This window comes from Tachyglossus aculeatus, chromosome 21, assembly GCF_015852505.1.
Source record: "Tachyglossus aculeatus isolate mTacAcu1 chromosome 21, mTacAcu1.pri, whole genome shotgun sequence".
NCBI classification, from domain to species: Eukaryota; Metazoa; Chordata; class Mammalia; order Monotremata; family Tachyglossidae; genus Tachyglossus; species Tachyglossus aculeatus.
This window is the reverse complement of record NC_052086.1, coordinates 2,329,703-2,345,506: the sequence shown is the minus strand read 5'-3', so window position 1 is coordinate 2,345,506 and position 15,804 is coordinate 2,329,703. Positions and strand designations below refer to the sequence as shown.

At 51.6% G+C, this 15,804-nt stretch overlaps 3 gene segments (V, D, J or C); all 3 read left to right on the top strand.

Moving 5' to 3' along the window:
• The window catches only part of LOC119941832, a 60,424-nt gene that overhangs the window by 38,622 nt on the left and 5,998 nt on the right, over nt 1-15,804 (top strand).
• Nucleotides 5,356-5,933, top strand: LOC119942217. The segment is given in 2 exon segments: nt 5,356-5,451; nt 5,608-5,933. Coding segments are annotated over 2 exon segments (369 nt in total).
• On the top strand, nt 15,045-15,615 carry LOC119942216. The segment is given in 2 exon segments: nt 15,045-15,134; nt 15,293-15,615. Coding segments are annotated over 2 exon segments (369 nt in total).

The window sequence follows — 15,804 nt, the reverse complement described above, 5'->3', positions numbered from 1 at the left end:
ACTTTTTTATGCTATTTGTTAAGTGCTTACTATGTGCTAGGCCCTAAACTAAACTCTGGGAAAGTACAAGCTAACCAGGTTGGACACAGCCCATGTCCCATATGGGGATCACTGTCTTAATCCCCATTTTACAGATGAGATAACTGAGGCACAGAATAGCTAAGTGCTTGCCCAAGAGCAAACGGCAGACGAGTGGTGATCCTGGTTTAGAACCCAGTTCCCTCTATCTCCCAGGCCTGTGCTCTATCCATTAGGCCACGCTGCTTCTTATCCAACTCGGTTGTATCATACTCTCCCAAGCACTCGGTACAGTGCTCTGTGCACAGTGAGCATTCAAGAAATATGTTTGATTGATAGACTGGTTGATCACCAAGACCAGTGCTCCTTGAGAACAGCTATTGGCATGTTGACGGATCTGGAATAACTCAGTCCCTCAGTCATGGGACAGACTTTAAGGCTGGTTTCTAGACATTGCCATTTATCCAGACCCTGTGTGAATGAGTGTAAGACCCTGGTGGCTCTGGAGAAGGGGCCCAGGGCAAACTGGTACCAGAAGAGATGGAGGCAGAGCCAGGGACACAGCTTTCAGTAGTGGAGAGGGAGGGAGAGAGAGAGAGAGAGAGAGAGAGAGAGAGAGAGAGAGAGAGAGAGAGAGAGAGAGAGAGAGAGAAAGGACCCCTCTTTACCTCTGTCAGTGTCCTGGGGCCCTGTGACCTGGGCTGGGTGACGCCCCTAGAAGCAGCAGCCACTGGGCAGGGAGCAGATTTGCATGCAGGGGCTGCAGGAGGGGGATGGGGACATGGGGAGGGGTTAAGAGAGAATTTGGGGAGCCCAGCCCCAGAACTGGGGCCTCGGGGAACAGAGCTCTTGTGTCCGTGTCCACCATGGCCCGCACTCCTGTCCTCCTCCTCCACCTCCTCCTCGCTCTCTGCACAGGTGCGGCCAGGGGTAGCTAATGTCCGCTAAAGGGCCCTGAGCAGGGAGACTTCCTCAGCCCGGGCGGACCTAGGAGGGATATTGGGGAGGGGTCTGGGGGAAGGATGCCCAGGGAGCTGGCCAGTACAGTCCTTACTGACCTCTTCTCTCCTTTCCTCCAGGTTTCGTGAGTTCTGTGCCGACTCAGCTGTCCTCGGCATTTGTGGCCCTAGGACAGACAGCCACGCTTACCTGCTCTGGTGTTACTGGTAGCTATGCGTCCTGGTACCAGCAGAAACCCAGCCAGACCCCTGTGCTGGTTATATACTATAGTGACAACAGACCCTCCGGGATCCCCGACCGGTTCTCCGGCTCTGCGTCTGGGAGCACGGCCACGCTGACCATCGCCAGGGCCCAGGCCAAGGACGAGGCCGATATTACTGTCAGGATTGGGACAGCAGCAGGAGTGCTCATCACAGTGACACAGGGGGACGAGGAAGTGAGACAAAAAACCCCCGTCCCCTTGGGCCCGGCGCCCTTCTGTGCCCTTCCCTGCCAGATGGTGCCCTCTGTCAGGAGGGGGAGGGGAACACTGTGCTCCAGTTCCCCTAGCTTCCCCTGTGCCCCTCACCCTCCCACACCTCCTCATTGCTCCCACAGTGGTCACTATCTCATTTCTTCTGGGCCCCATCTCTTGCCTCTGGCCGTCCTGCTAGGGGCCACCCCTGGGGATCCTCAGCCGCTCATGGCTCTGGGGCCTCCATTCATTGTTGGGTAGGGACCGTCTCTCTATGTTGCTGACTTGTACTTCCCAAGCGCTTAGTCCAGTGCTCTGCGCACAGTAAGCGCACAATAAATATGACTGTATGAATGAATGATTGAATGAATGAATAGCTTTAATTCTATTTTTTCCGACGGTTTGGACCCCTGTCCACATGTTTTGTTCTGTCGTCCGTCTCCCCCTTCTAGACTGTGAGCCTGTTGTTGGGTAGAGGCCGTCTCTCTATGTTGCCGACTTGCACTTCCCAAGCGCTTAGTACAATGCTCTGCACACAGTAAGCACTCAACAAACACGATTGAATGAATGAATAGGTTTAATTCTATTTTTTCTGACGGTTTTGACGCCTGTCCACATGTTTTGTTCTGTTGTCCGTCTCCCCCTTCTAGACTGTGAGCCCGTCGTTGGGTAGAGGCCGTCTCTCTATGTTGCCGACTTACACTTCCCAAGCGCTTAGTACAGTGCTCTGCACACAGTAAGCGCTCAATAAATATGATTGAATGAATAGCTTTAATTCTATTTTTTCTGACGGTTTTGACACCTGTCCACATATTTTGTTCTGTTGTCCGTCTCCCCCTTCTAGACTGTGAGCCCGCTGTTGGGTAGAGACCGTCTCTCTATGTTGCCGACTTGCACTTCCCAAGCGCTTAGTACAGTGCTCTGCACACAGTAAGCGCTCAATAAATATGATCGAATGAATTCATGCCCAGGCCCCTCTGAGTTAGCAGATGCCACCATCGCTATCATCACCATCACTATCATCATTCATTCATTCATTCATTCAATCACATTTATTGAGCACTTACTATGTGCAGAGCACTGTACTAAGCACTTGGGAAGTACAAGTCGGCGACATATAGAGAAAGTCCCTACCCAGCAATGGGCTCACAGTCTAGAAGGGGGAGACAGACAACAAAACAAAACATGTGGACAGGTGTCAAGTCGTCAGAATAAATAGAATTAAAGCTAAATGCACATCATTAACAAAATAAATAGAATAGTGAATATGCACAAGTAAAATAGAGTAATAAATCTGTACATACATATATGCAGGAACTGTGGGGAGGGGAAGGAGGTAGGGCGAGGGGGATGGGGAGGAGGAGAGGAAAAAGGAGGCTCAGTCTGGGAAGGCCTCTTGGAGGAGGTGAGCTCCCAGTAGGGCTATGAAGGGAGGAAGAGAGCTCGCTTGGCATATGTGTGGAGGGAGGGCATTCCAGGCCAGGAGGAAGACGTGGGCCGGGGGTCGATGGTGGAATAGGTGAGAATGAGGTACAGTGAGGAGGTTAGTGGCACAGGAGCGGAGGGTACGGGCTGGGCTGGAGAAGGAGAGAAGGGAGGTGAGGTAAGGAGGGGGCGAGGTGATGGACAGCCTTGAAGCCCAGAGTGAGGAGTTTTTGCTTGATGCGTAGGTTGATAGGCAGCCACTGGAGATTTTTGAGGAGGGGAGTAACACGCCCAGAGCGTTTTTGCACAAAGATGATCCGGGCAGCGGTGTGAAGTATAGACTGAAGTGGGGAGAGACAGGAGGATGGGAGATCAGAGAGAAGGCTGATGCAGTAATCCAGTCTGGATAAGATGAGAGATTGAACCAGCAAGGTAGCGGTTTGGATGGAGAGGAAAGGGCAGATCTTGGCCCGCCACCATAATCACCACCCTCTTCATTGTTTTCCTCTTCTCCACCGACAAGATTCTTGACAGATTGTGTGCAGGCACCGTACTGGGAAAGATACGGAACCTGCACTCCAACCCCTCAATCAGTGGTATTTACTGAGCAGAACACTGTGCTCAGCACATGGGAGAATACAATTCACCTCACCCTCCAACCTTCAACGCTTATATGCATGTCTTAAAATTATACACTATAAATTAGAAATGTATTTATATAAATGTCTCTCCCCCTCTAAATATAAACTAGTTATTGTTAGAGAATGTGTCTGCTAATTCTGTTGAATTGTACTCTCCCGAGCACTCAGTACAGTGCTCTGCACATAGTAAACACTCAATAAATACCATTGGTTGATTGATTTACTGATACAAACCAAAAGACATGATCCCTGCCAGGAAGGAGTTTACAGCCCAGAAGGGGAGTCAAATATTAAAATAAATTACAAAGAGGGGAAATAGCTGAATTTGAGAATATGCATATAAATATGAGGCTGAGGGTGAGGCAATAAGGTGCTTAGGAGTACAAACCCATGAGCATAGGTAAGGCAAAGGGGAGAGCAAATAGGGGAAATGAGGGGTTAGGAAAGGCTGGCTGATATGATTTGGATAGAACTTTGTAGACGGGGACTGAGGTGGTCTGTGGGATATGAAGAGAGAGGAAGTTCCTGGCTAGAGGGAGGATGTGGGCAAAGTGTAAGGGGAAAAATAGAGGAAATAGTGGTAGAGAGAGTGGGTTGGCATTAGAGGAGTGAAATGTACAGAATGGGTTGTATTAATGAATAGCTAGCTAGCTCTCTTCCTCAATCAATCAATCAATCAATCGTATTTATCAAGCGCTTACTGTGAGCAGAGCACTGTATTAAGCACTTGGGAAGTCCAAGCTGGCAACATATAGAGATGGTCCCTACCCAACAGTGGGCTCACAGTCTAGAAGGGGGAGACAGAGAACAAAACCAAACATATTAACAAAATAAAATAAATAGAATAGATATGTACAAGTAAAATAAATTAATAAATAGAGTAATAAATATGTACAAACATATATACAGGTGCTGTGCGGAAGGGAAGGAGGTAAGGCAGGGGGGATGGAGAGGGGAGGAGGGGCAGAGGAAGGAGGGGCCTCAGTCTGGGAAGGCCTCCCTTCAAAACCCTACTGAAAGCTCACCTCCTCCACGAGGCCTTCCCAGACTGAACCCCCATTTTCCTCTCCCTCTCCCCACCCAGCAGCGTGGAAAGAGCCCGGGCTTTAGAGTCAGACGTCATGGGTTCAAATCCCACCTCCACCAATTGTCAGCTGTGTGACTTTGGGCAAGTCACCTAACTTCTCTGGGCCTCAGTTCCCTCATCTGTAAAATGGGGATTAAGACTGTGACACCCACGTGGGACAACCTGATCACCTTGTATCCCCCCAGCGCTTAGAACAGTGCTTTGCACATAGTAAGCGTTAACAAATACCATCATTATTATTATTATTATCCCCCCATCCTACCTCCTTTCCCTCCCCACAGCACAGGTATATATGTTTGTACAGATTTATTAGTCTATTTTTTTTACTCATACATATTTACTATTCGATTTATTTTGCTAATGATGTGCATTTAGCTTTAATTCTGTTTGTTCTGACGACTTGACACCCATCCAGATGTTTTGTTTTGTTGTCTGTCCCCCCTTCTAAACTGTGAACCTGTTGTTGGGTAGGGACTGTCTCTATATGTTGCCAACTTGGACTTCCCAAGCGCTTAGTCCGGTGCTCTGCACACAGTAAGCGCTCAATAAATACGATTGAATGAATGAATGAATGAATGAATGAATGAATGAATGAATGAAGGGCAGGGCTGGACACGTGGAGACACAGAGAGACACCCCCCGAGGGGTGTGGGGCTCCGCCCCCCGGGGCAGCAGCAGCCAATGAGAAGGGAAAGATTTGCATGGGGGGCTCCGAAGGGGGGCGTGGGGAGGGGATAAGAGAGCAGCGGGAAAGGCCGGGCCCACAGCTGGGGCCTCGGGGAGCACAGCGCTTAGCACACTGTCCGCCATGGCCCAAGCTCCTCTCCTCCTCCTCGTGGGCCTCGTGCTCCTCGCGCTCTGCACAGGTGTGACCCGGGGCGGCTCATGCCCTCCTAAGGGCCCCGGGCACGGACACTTCCTCTGCCCCGGACGGACCCAGGGGGGATATCGGGGAGGGGGGAAGGATGCCCAGGGAGGGGTCCAGTGCAGTCCTTCCTGACCTCTTCTCTTCTCTCCTCCAGGTTTCGTGAGTTCTGCGCCCACTCAGCCGCCCTCGGCGTCCGTGGCCCTGGGACAAACAGCCACGCTCACCTGCTCCGGTGTTAGCACTAGCTATGGTACAAGCTGGTACCAGCAGAAACCCGGCCGGGCCCCTGTGCAGGTGATATACAATAATAACAACCGACCCTCCGGGATCCCCGACCGGTTCTCTGGGTCTAAATCTGGAAGCACGGCCACACTGACCATCGCCAGAGCCCAGGCCGAGGACGAGGCCGATTATTACTGTCAGGAGTATACTGGCAGTGGCAATTCTCACAGTGACACAGGTTGATGGGGAAGTGAGACAAAAACCCCCATCTCCACGGGCCCGTCCCCTTGCTCTGCCCCTTCTGACAGATGGTTCCCTGTCCCAGGACGGGGAGGGGAACACTGCTCTCCAGTTCCCCCAGATTCCTCTGCATCCTGACCCTGCCACACTCTCCCATCACCCCCACGAACCCACACTCATTCTCGGCACCGCTGGGCCCCACCTCTTGTCCCCTGCAGATCCCCCGGGGTCACATCTCTGGGGCTTTGGGTGAGGTTCGGGCCCCTCTGAGAAAACTGATGCTGCCATCATCAGTATTATCACCATTCATTAATTTATTAGGTTGTATTTATTGAGCGCTTACTGTATGCGAAGCAGTGTACTTGGGGCTTGGGAGAGTACAGTATAACAATAAACAGACACATTCCCTGCCCCAAACGGGCTCACAGTGAAGAGATGGAGGGCAGGCATTAATACAGATAAATGAATAAATCAGTAAATAAATGACAGATATATACCTCAGTGCCGTGGGCCCGGGAGAGGAGGTGAGTGAAGGGAGCAAGTCAGGGTGATGCAGAAGGGAGTGGCAGAAGAGGAGAGGAGGGTTTAGTCGGGGAAAGCTTCTTGGAGGAGATGTCCTTCAATAAGGCTCTGCACATAGTAAGCGCTCAATAAATACGATTGATGATGAAGGAGGGGAGAGAAATCATCTGTCTGAGATGAGAACAATCACCATCATCTTGACCCAGACTGAGCCCCTTCCTTCCTCTCCCCCTTGTCCCCCTCTCCATCCCCCCATCTTACCTCCTTCCCTTCCCCACAGCACCTGTATATATGTATAGATGCTTGTACATATGTATTACTCTATTTATTTATTTTACTTGTACATATCTATTCTATTTATTTTATTTTGTTAGTATGTTTGGTTTTGTTCTCTGTCTCCCCCTTTTGGGTAGGGACTGTCTCTATATGTTGCCAACTTGTACTTCCCAAGCGCTTAGTACAGTGCTCTGCACACAGTAAGTGCTCAATAAATACGATTGATGATGACCAGTGACCTGCTGTGTGCGCTGTGCCAGACTGGATAATAATAATAATAGTGATGGTATTTGTTAAGTGCTTACTCGTGCCACGTACTGTTCTAAGCGCTGGGGTAGATACGAGATAATCTGATTGTCCCGTGTGAGGCTCACAGTCTTAATCCCCATTTTACAGATGCGGTAACTGAGGCAGAGAGAAGTTAAGTGACTTGTCCAAGGTCACACAGCGGACGAGTGGTGGAGCCGGAATCAGGACCCTCGTCCTCTGACTCCCCAGGCCGTGCTCTTTCCATTAGGCCTCGCTGCTTCCTCGTCACTGGATCTTTGGGATTGCACAACTACCCGGAAAGATACAGTCGGCCCCTGCAAAGCTTACAGTCTGAGAAGTCAGTCAACACAACGTGTTCACCGTACACAATCTGACACCCTCGACGGCCTTCAGCTAAATGGATTGGAAGGGAAAATGGACAGAGAGTCCCACCCGGGACTCCCCATCTCGGGCCTCTCCTCTCACCGGTAAGACACTCTGCTCTCTGTCCCAGGCCCCCTCGCTCCATCCGGCCCTGGGAGTGTCCTCCTTCCCATTGCTACCATATGACAGTAATGATGTGATGCAGGCGTGTTAGCGATTTGGGGTGACGGGGGATCGCCTGGTGGCAACCTTGTGTGTCCGCTGTGTCCTGTCCGGCCTGTCTGGAAGTGGGGGAAGCTTTTGTCTCTTGTTCTTTTCCCATCTTTGGTTTGTCCAGGACCGCTGGGGAGAAATAACCGGCCTGGAGCCTGTTCTCTGGTGTAACCGAAGCGGGATAGCATCTATCCTAATATGGGGGCGGTGTCGCAGTAACCTAGCCTTGTCTCTATTGCTTTCTTTCCCGTCGAGTCCTAATTCCCACCTCTCCGACAGAGCAGTGATTCCGGGAAAGGTGTGTCAGAGCACAGGCCAGGACCAGGTGGCCCCATTTCATTCCCCCATTCATGGAAAACTCCAGAAAAAGGCCGTGTGGGCCCCGAGTCTCCCACCAGACTGGGCACCCCAAAGTCTGGCAAGGGGACGGACGGTGAAGTCGGCCACCTCCTCCCGCCCAGCAGCAGGAGCCTAACTAAGGCCAGACAGGGGCTGGGGGAGGAATCGGGAAGGGCTGGGGACGGGGGGACCGGGGGTCATGTTGGGGGGCAGGGCCAGCAGAGGGCGCCCTCAGCCCACGTGGGCTTGAGGAAGGCTCATGGGGGAGGGACCAGAGAGCAGCTCCATCGGCCTCCCCTCTTTATACTCCCTTATAGCAAGCAGAGGATCAAACCAGCCTCAGCCTCCGTGTCTCACCTTACCCTAACACTACAAGCCGTGTCTACCTCCTGTCCTGATTATCTCCCCGATCATTGCTTCTCCAAAGGCCTCCGCTCCGTCTTAATCCTCATCGACCACCCCTTTTCTTGGAATCATTATCCAGTCTTGGCCTCACTGATGCTGTCCTCTCCTGGTACTCCTCCTATCTCTCTGGCCACTCATTCTCAGTTTCTATCAGGGGCTCCTTCTTGCCTCCCACCTACTATCTGTTGGGAGTCCATTAAGGCTCAGCTTTGGGTCCTTTTCTGTTCTCCATCTACACCCACTCCCTTGGAGAAGTCATTCACTCACATGGCTTCAACTACTATCTCTATGGAGATGATTCCCAAATCTCCATCTCCAGCTCTGATGTCTCTCCTTCTCTCCAGTCTCACATTTCCTTCTAGCTTCAGGCCATCTATACTTGGATGTCCTGCCTACCTCTCAAACTTGACACGTTCAAAACAGAACTCCTTATCTTCCCACCCAAACCCTGCCCTTTCCCTGACTTTCTCGTCACTGTAGAAAGCACCACGATCCCTCCTTTTTCACAAGCGGCTAACCTTTATTCATCCCTCATACTCCGTCTGTCGCCAGAATGGCAGTTGTACCTTCACAGTATCACTAAAATCCACCCTTTCCTCTCCATTCACCTGGCAGCACATTGATACGCTCAGGCTATCCTTTCTTGACTGCTGCATCAGCCTTCTAGCTTACATCACTGCCTTCTGTCACCCCCCTCTCTAGTCCATACTTCATTCTGTGGCCCAGAACGTTTTTCTAAGATTATGTTTGGTCTATGACTCTGGCTGGGAACTCCTTCCCCCTTCGTGTCTGACAGACCTTTTCTCTCCCCCACCTTTAAAATCCCATTTCTTCCATGATGCCTTCCCCATCTAAGCCCCGATTTCCCCTCTTCCTTCTCTCTTCTGAGGTGCCTTTGCACTTAGATTTGACCTATTTATTCACACTATCCTCAGCCCCACACCACTTATGTACATATCCATCATTTATACATTTATTTTAATTTCCTTCTCCCGTTGAAAACTCTGAGCTCCTTGCATACTGGGATTCTCTCAACCCACTTTTTATGGTGTTTCTTAAGTGCTTATGATGCGCCAAGCCCTGTATTAATCTCTTGGGTAGATAGAAGCAATCAGGTAGGACACAATCTGTGTACCATATGGGAATCACTGTCTTAATCCCCATTTTACGGTGAGGTAACTGAGGCACAGAAAAATGGAGGGACATGCCCAAGGTCACACAGCAGACAAGCGGTGATCCTGAGTTTAAAACCCAGTTTCTTCTGCCTCCCAGCCCCATGCTGCTTCTTATCCAACCAAGTTAGATAACTTGGTTGTATCATATTTTCCCAAGCACTTAGTACAATGCTCTGTGCACAGTGAGCACTCAAGAAATATGATTGATCGTTGGATGGTTTGATAACTTTGATTAATGCTACTTTAGAACAGATATTGGAGTGAAGACAGATCTGGAATAACTCACCCCCTGAGCCATGGCATAGATTGTAAGGCAGGTTTCTAGACATCATCATTTATCCTGACCCCACGTGAATGAGTGTAAGACCCTGGTGGGTCTGGAGAAGGGGCACAGGGCAAACTAGTACGAGAAGAGATTTAGGCAGAGCTAGGGACACAGCTTTCAGTAGTGGCGACAGAGAGGGAGAGAGGAAGAGAGAGGAAGAGAGAGGGAGAGAGAGAGAGAGGAGAGGGAGAGAGAGAGAGAGGAGAGGGAGAGAGAGAGAGAATGAATGAACCCCTCTTTTCCTCTGTCAGTGTCCCAGGACCCTGTGATCTAGGTTGGGTGACGCCCCTAGAAGCAGCAGCCATTGGGCAGGGAGCAGATTTGCATGTGGGGGCTACAGGAGGGGGATGGGGCATGGGGAGGGTTTAAGAGAGACTTTGGGGAGCCCAGGCCCAGAACTGGGGCCTTGGCGAGCAGAGCCTTTGTGTCCATGTCCACCATGGCTCACACTCCTGTCCTCCTCCTTCACGTTCTCCTTGCACTCCTCGCTCTCTGCACAGGTGCGGCCAGGGGCAGCTAATGCCCCCCAAAGGGCCCTGGGTAGGGAGAGGTCCTCAGCCCGGTTGGACCCAGGAGGGTGCTTGGAAAGGGTGGAGGTAGGGTGCCCAGAGAGGAGTCCAGTGCAGTACTTAGAGATCTCTTGTCTCCTCTCCTCCAGGTTTCGTGAGTTCTGTGCCGACTCAGCCGCCTTCGGCATCCGTGGCCCTGGGACAAACAGCCACACTCACCTGCTCCGGTGTTACTGGTAGCTATGCGTCCTGGTACCAGCAGAATCCCGGCCAGGCCCCTGTGCTGGTTATATACGGTAATAGCGAGCGACCCTCCGGGATCCCCGACCGGTTCTCCGGCTCTAAGTCCGGGAGCACGGCCACGCTGACCATCGCCAGGGCCCAGGCCGAGGACGAGGCCGATTATTACTGTCTGGATAGTAGTAGTGACACAGTGACACAGGGTAATGGGGAAGTGAGACAAAAACCCTCATCTCCACGGGCCAGTCCTCTCGCTCTGCCCCTTCTGACAGATGGCACCCTGTCCCAGGATGGAGAGGGGAAACTGCACTCCAGCTCCCCCAGATTCCTCTGCATCCTGACCCTGCCACACTCTCCCATCACCCCCACGAACCCGCACTCATTCTGGGCACTGCTGGGCCCCACCTCTTGTCCCCTGCAGATCCCCCGGGGTCACATCTCTGGGGCTTTGGGTGAGGTTCGGGCCCCTCTGAGAAAACTGATGCTGCCATCATCAGTATTATCACCATTCATTCATTTATTAGGTTGTATTTATTGAGCGCTTACTGTATGCAAAGCAGTGTACTTGGGGCTTGGGAGAGTACAATATAACAATAAAGAGACACATTCCCTGCCCCAAACGGGCTCACAGTGAAGAGGGGGAGGGCAGGCATTAATACAGATAAATGAATAAATCAGTAAATAAATGACAGATATATACCTCAGTGCCGTGGGCCCGGGAGAGGAGGTGAGTGAAGGGAGCAAGTCAGGGTGATGCAGAAGAGAGTGGCAGAAGAGGAGAGGAGGGTTTAGTCGGGGAAAGCTTCTTGGAGGAGATGTCCTTCAATAAGGCTCTGCACATAGTAAGCGCTCAATAAATACGATTGATGATGAAGGAGGGGAGAGAAATCATCTGTCTGAGATGAGAACAACCACCGTCATCTGGACCCAGACTGAGCCCCTTCCTTCCTCTCCCCCTTGTCCCCCTCTCCATCCCCCCATCTTACCTCCTTCCCTTCCCCACAGCACCTGTATATATGTATAGATGCTTGTACATATTTATTACTCTATTTATTTATTTTACTTGTACATATCTATTCTATTTATTTTATTTTGTTAGTATGTTTGGTTTTGTTCTCTGTCTCCCCCTTTCAGACTGTGAGCCCACTGTTGGGTAGGGACTGTCTCTATATGTTGCCAACTTGTACTTCCCAAGTGCTTAGTACATTGCTCTGCACACAGTAAGTGCTCAATAAATACGATTGATGATGACCAGTGACCTGCTCTGTGCACTGTGCCAGACTGGATAATAATAATAATAGTGATGGTATTTGTTAAGTGCTTACTCGTGCCACGTACTGTTCTAAGCGCTGGGGTAGATACGAGATAATCTGATTGTCCCGTGTGAGGCTCACAGTCTTAATCCCCATTTTACAGATGCGGTAACTGAGGCACAGAGAAGTTAAGTGACTTGTCCAAGGTCACACAGCAGACGAGTGGTGGAGCCGGAATCAGGACCCTCGTCCTCTGACTCCCCAGGCCGTGCTCTTTCCATTAAGCCACGCTGCTTCCTCGTCACTGGATCTTTGGGATTGCACAACTACCCGGAAAGATACAGTCGGCCCCTGCAAAGCTTCCAGTCTGAGAAGTCAGTCAACACAACGTGTTCACCGTACACAATCTGATACCCTCGACGGCCTTCAGCTAAATGGATTGGAAGGGAAAATGGACAGAGAGTCCCACCCGGGACTCCCCATCTCGGGCCTCTCCTCTCACCGGTAAGACACTCTGCTCTCTGTCCCAGGCCCCATCGCTCCATCCGGCCCTGGGAGTGTCCTCCTTCCCATTGCTACCATATGACAGCAATGATGTGATGCAGGCGTGTTAGCGATTTGGGGTGACGGGGGATCGCCTGGTGGCAACCTTGTGTGTCCGCTGTGTCCTGTCCGGCCTGTCTGGAAGTGGGGGAAGCTTTTGTCTCTTGTTCTTTTCCCATCTTTGGTTTGTCCAGGACCGCTGGGGAGAAATAACCGGCCTGGAGCCGGTTCTCTGGTGTAACCGAAGCGGGACAGCATCTATCCTAATATGGGGGCGGTGTCGCAGTAACCTAGCCTTGTCTCTATTGCTTTCTTTCCCGTCGAGTCCTAATTCCCACCTCTCCGACAGAGCAGTGATTCCGGGAAAGGTGTGTCAGAGCACAGGCCAGGACCAGGTGGCCCCATTTCATTCCCCCATTCATGGAAAACTCCAGAAAAAGGCCGTGTGGACCCCGAGTCTCCCACCAGACTGGGCACCCCAAAGCCTGGCAAGGGGACGGACGGTGAAGTCGGCCACCTCCTCCCGCCAACTGCCCAGCAGCAGGAGCCTAACTAAGGCCAGACAGGGGCTGGGGGAGGAATCGGGAAGGGGTGGGGACGGGGGGACCGGGGGGGATGTTGGGGGGGCAGGGCCAGCAGAGGGCGCCCTCAGCCCACGTGGGCTTGAGGAAGGCTCATGGGGGAGGGACCAGAGAGCAGCTCCGTCGGCCTCCCCTCTTTATACTCCCTTATAGCAAGCAGAGGATCAAACCAGCCTCAGCCTCCCTGTCTCACCTTACCCTAACACTACAAGCCGTGTCTACCTCCTGTCCTGATTATCTCCCCAATCATTGCTTCTCCAAAGGCCTCCGCTCCATCCTAATCCTCATCGACCACCCCTTTTCTTGGAATCATTATCCAGTCTTGGCCTCACTGATGCTGTCCTCTCCTGGTTCTCCTCCTATCTCTCTGGCCACTCATTCTCAGTTTCTATCAGGGGCTCCTTCTTGCTTCTCACCTACTATCTGTGGGGAGTCCATTAAGGCTCAGCTTTGGGTCCTTTTCCGTTCTCCATCTACACCCACTCCCTTGGAGAAGTCATTCACTCACATGGCTTCAACTACTATCTCTATGGAGATGATTCCCAAATCTCCATCTCCAGCTCTGATGTCTCTCCTTCTCTCCAGTCTCACATTTCCTTCTAGCTTCAGGCCATCTATACTTGGATGTCCTGCCTACCTCTCAAACTTGACACGTTCAAAACAGAACTCCTTATCTTCCCACCCAAACCCTGCCCTTTCCCTGACTTTCTCGTCACTGTAGAAAGCACCACGATCCCTCCTTTTTCACAAGCGGCTAACCATTATTCATCGCTCATACTCCGTTTGTCGCCAGAATGGCTGTTCTACCTTCACAGTATCACTAAAATCCACCCTTTCCTCTCCATTCACCTGGCAGCACATTGATACGCTTAGGCTATCCTTTCTTGACTGCTGCATCAGCCTTCTAGCTTACATCACTGCCTTCTGTCACCCCCCTCTCTAGTCCATACTTCATTCTGTGGCCCAGAACGTTTTTCTAAAATTAAGTTGGGTCTATGACTCTGGCTGGGAACTCCTTCCCCCTTCATATCTGACAGACCTTTTCTCTCCCCCACCTTTAAAATCCCATTTCTTCCATGATGCCTTCCCCATCTAAGCCCCGATTTCCCCTCTTCCTTCTCTCTTCTGAGGTGCCTTTGCACTTAGATTTGACCTATTTATTCACACTATCCTCAGCCCCACACCACTTATGTACATATCCATCATTTATACATTTATTTTAATTTCCTTCTCCCGTTGAAAACTCTGAGCTCCTTGCATACTGGGATTCTCTCAACCAACCCACTTTTTATGGTGTTTCTTAAGTGCTTATGATGCGCCAAGCCCTGTATTAATCTCTTGGGTAGATAGAAGCAATCAGGTAGGACACAGTCTATGTACCGTATGGGGATCACTGTCTTAATCCCCATTTTACAGGTGAGGTAACTGAGGCACAGAAAAATGGAGGGACATGCCCAAGGTCACACAGCAGACAAGCGGTGATCCTGAGTTTAGAACCCAGTTTCTTCTGCTTCCCAGCCCCATGCTGCTTCTTATCCAACCAAGTTGGATAACTTGGTTGTATCATATTTTCCCAAGCACTTAGTACAATGCTCTGTGCACAGTGAGCACTCAAGAAATATGATTGATCGTTGGATGGATTGATCACTTTGATTAATGCTACTTTAGAACAGATATTGGAGTGAAGACAGATCTGGAATAACTCACCCCCTGAGCCATGGCATAGATTGTAAGGCAGGTTTCTAGACATCATCATTTATCCTGACCCCACGTGAATGAGTGTAAGACCCTGGTGGGTCTGGAGAAGGGGCACAGGGCAAACTAGTACGAGAAGAGATTTAGGCAGAGCTAGGGACACAGCTTTCAGTAGTGGCGACAGAGAGGGAGAGAGGAAGAGAGAGGAAGAGAGAGGGAGAGAGAGAGAGAATGAATGAACCCCTCTTTTCCTCTGTCAGTGTCCCAGGACCCTGTGATCTGGGTTGGGTGATGCCCCTAGAAGCAGCAGCCATTGGGCAGGGAGCAGATTTGCATGTGGGGGCTACAGGAGGGGGATGGGGGCATGGGGAGGGTTTAAGAGAGACTTTGGGGAGCCCAGGCCCAGAACTGGGGTCTTGGGGAGCAGAGCCTTTGTGTCCGTGTCCACCATGGCTCACACTCCTGTCCTCCTCCTTCACGTTCTCCTTGCACTCCTCGCTCTCTGCACAGGTGCGGCCAGGGGCAGCTAATGCCCCCCAAAGGGCCCTGGGCAGGGAGAGGTTCTCAGCCCGGTTGGACCCAGGAGGGTGCTTGGAAAGGGTGGAGGTAGGGTGCCCAGAGAGGGGTCCAGTGCAGTACTTAGAGATCTCTTGTCTCCTCTCCTCCAGGTTTCGTGAGTTCTGTGCCGACTCAGCCGCCTTCGGCATCCGTGGCCCTGGGACAAACAGCCACACTCACCTGCTCCGGTGTTACTGGTAGCTATGCATCCTGGTACCAGCAGAAGCCCGGCCAGGCCCCTGTGCTGGTTATATACGCTAATAGCAAGCGACCCTCCGGGATCCCCGACCGGTTCTCCGGCTCTAAGTCCGGGAGCACGGCCACGCTGACCATCGCCAGGGCCCAGGCCGAGGACGAGGCCGATTATTACTGTCAGGAGTATAGTAGTAGTGCTACTGCTCACAGTGACACAGGGTAATGGGGAAGTGAGACAAAAACCCCCATCCCCACGGGTCCGTCCCCCAGCACTGCCCCTCCTGCCAGATGGTGCCCTGTTCCAGGATGGGGAGGGGAACCTGCGCTCCAGCTCCCCCAGATTCCCCTGCATCCTGACCCTTCCACACTCCCCCATCGCCCCGACGAACTCATTCTAATTCTCGGTCCCCCTCGGCTCCTCCTTTTG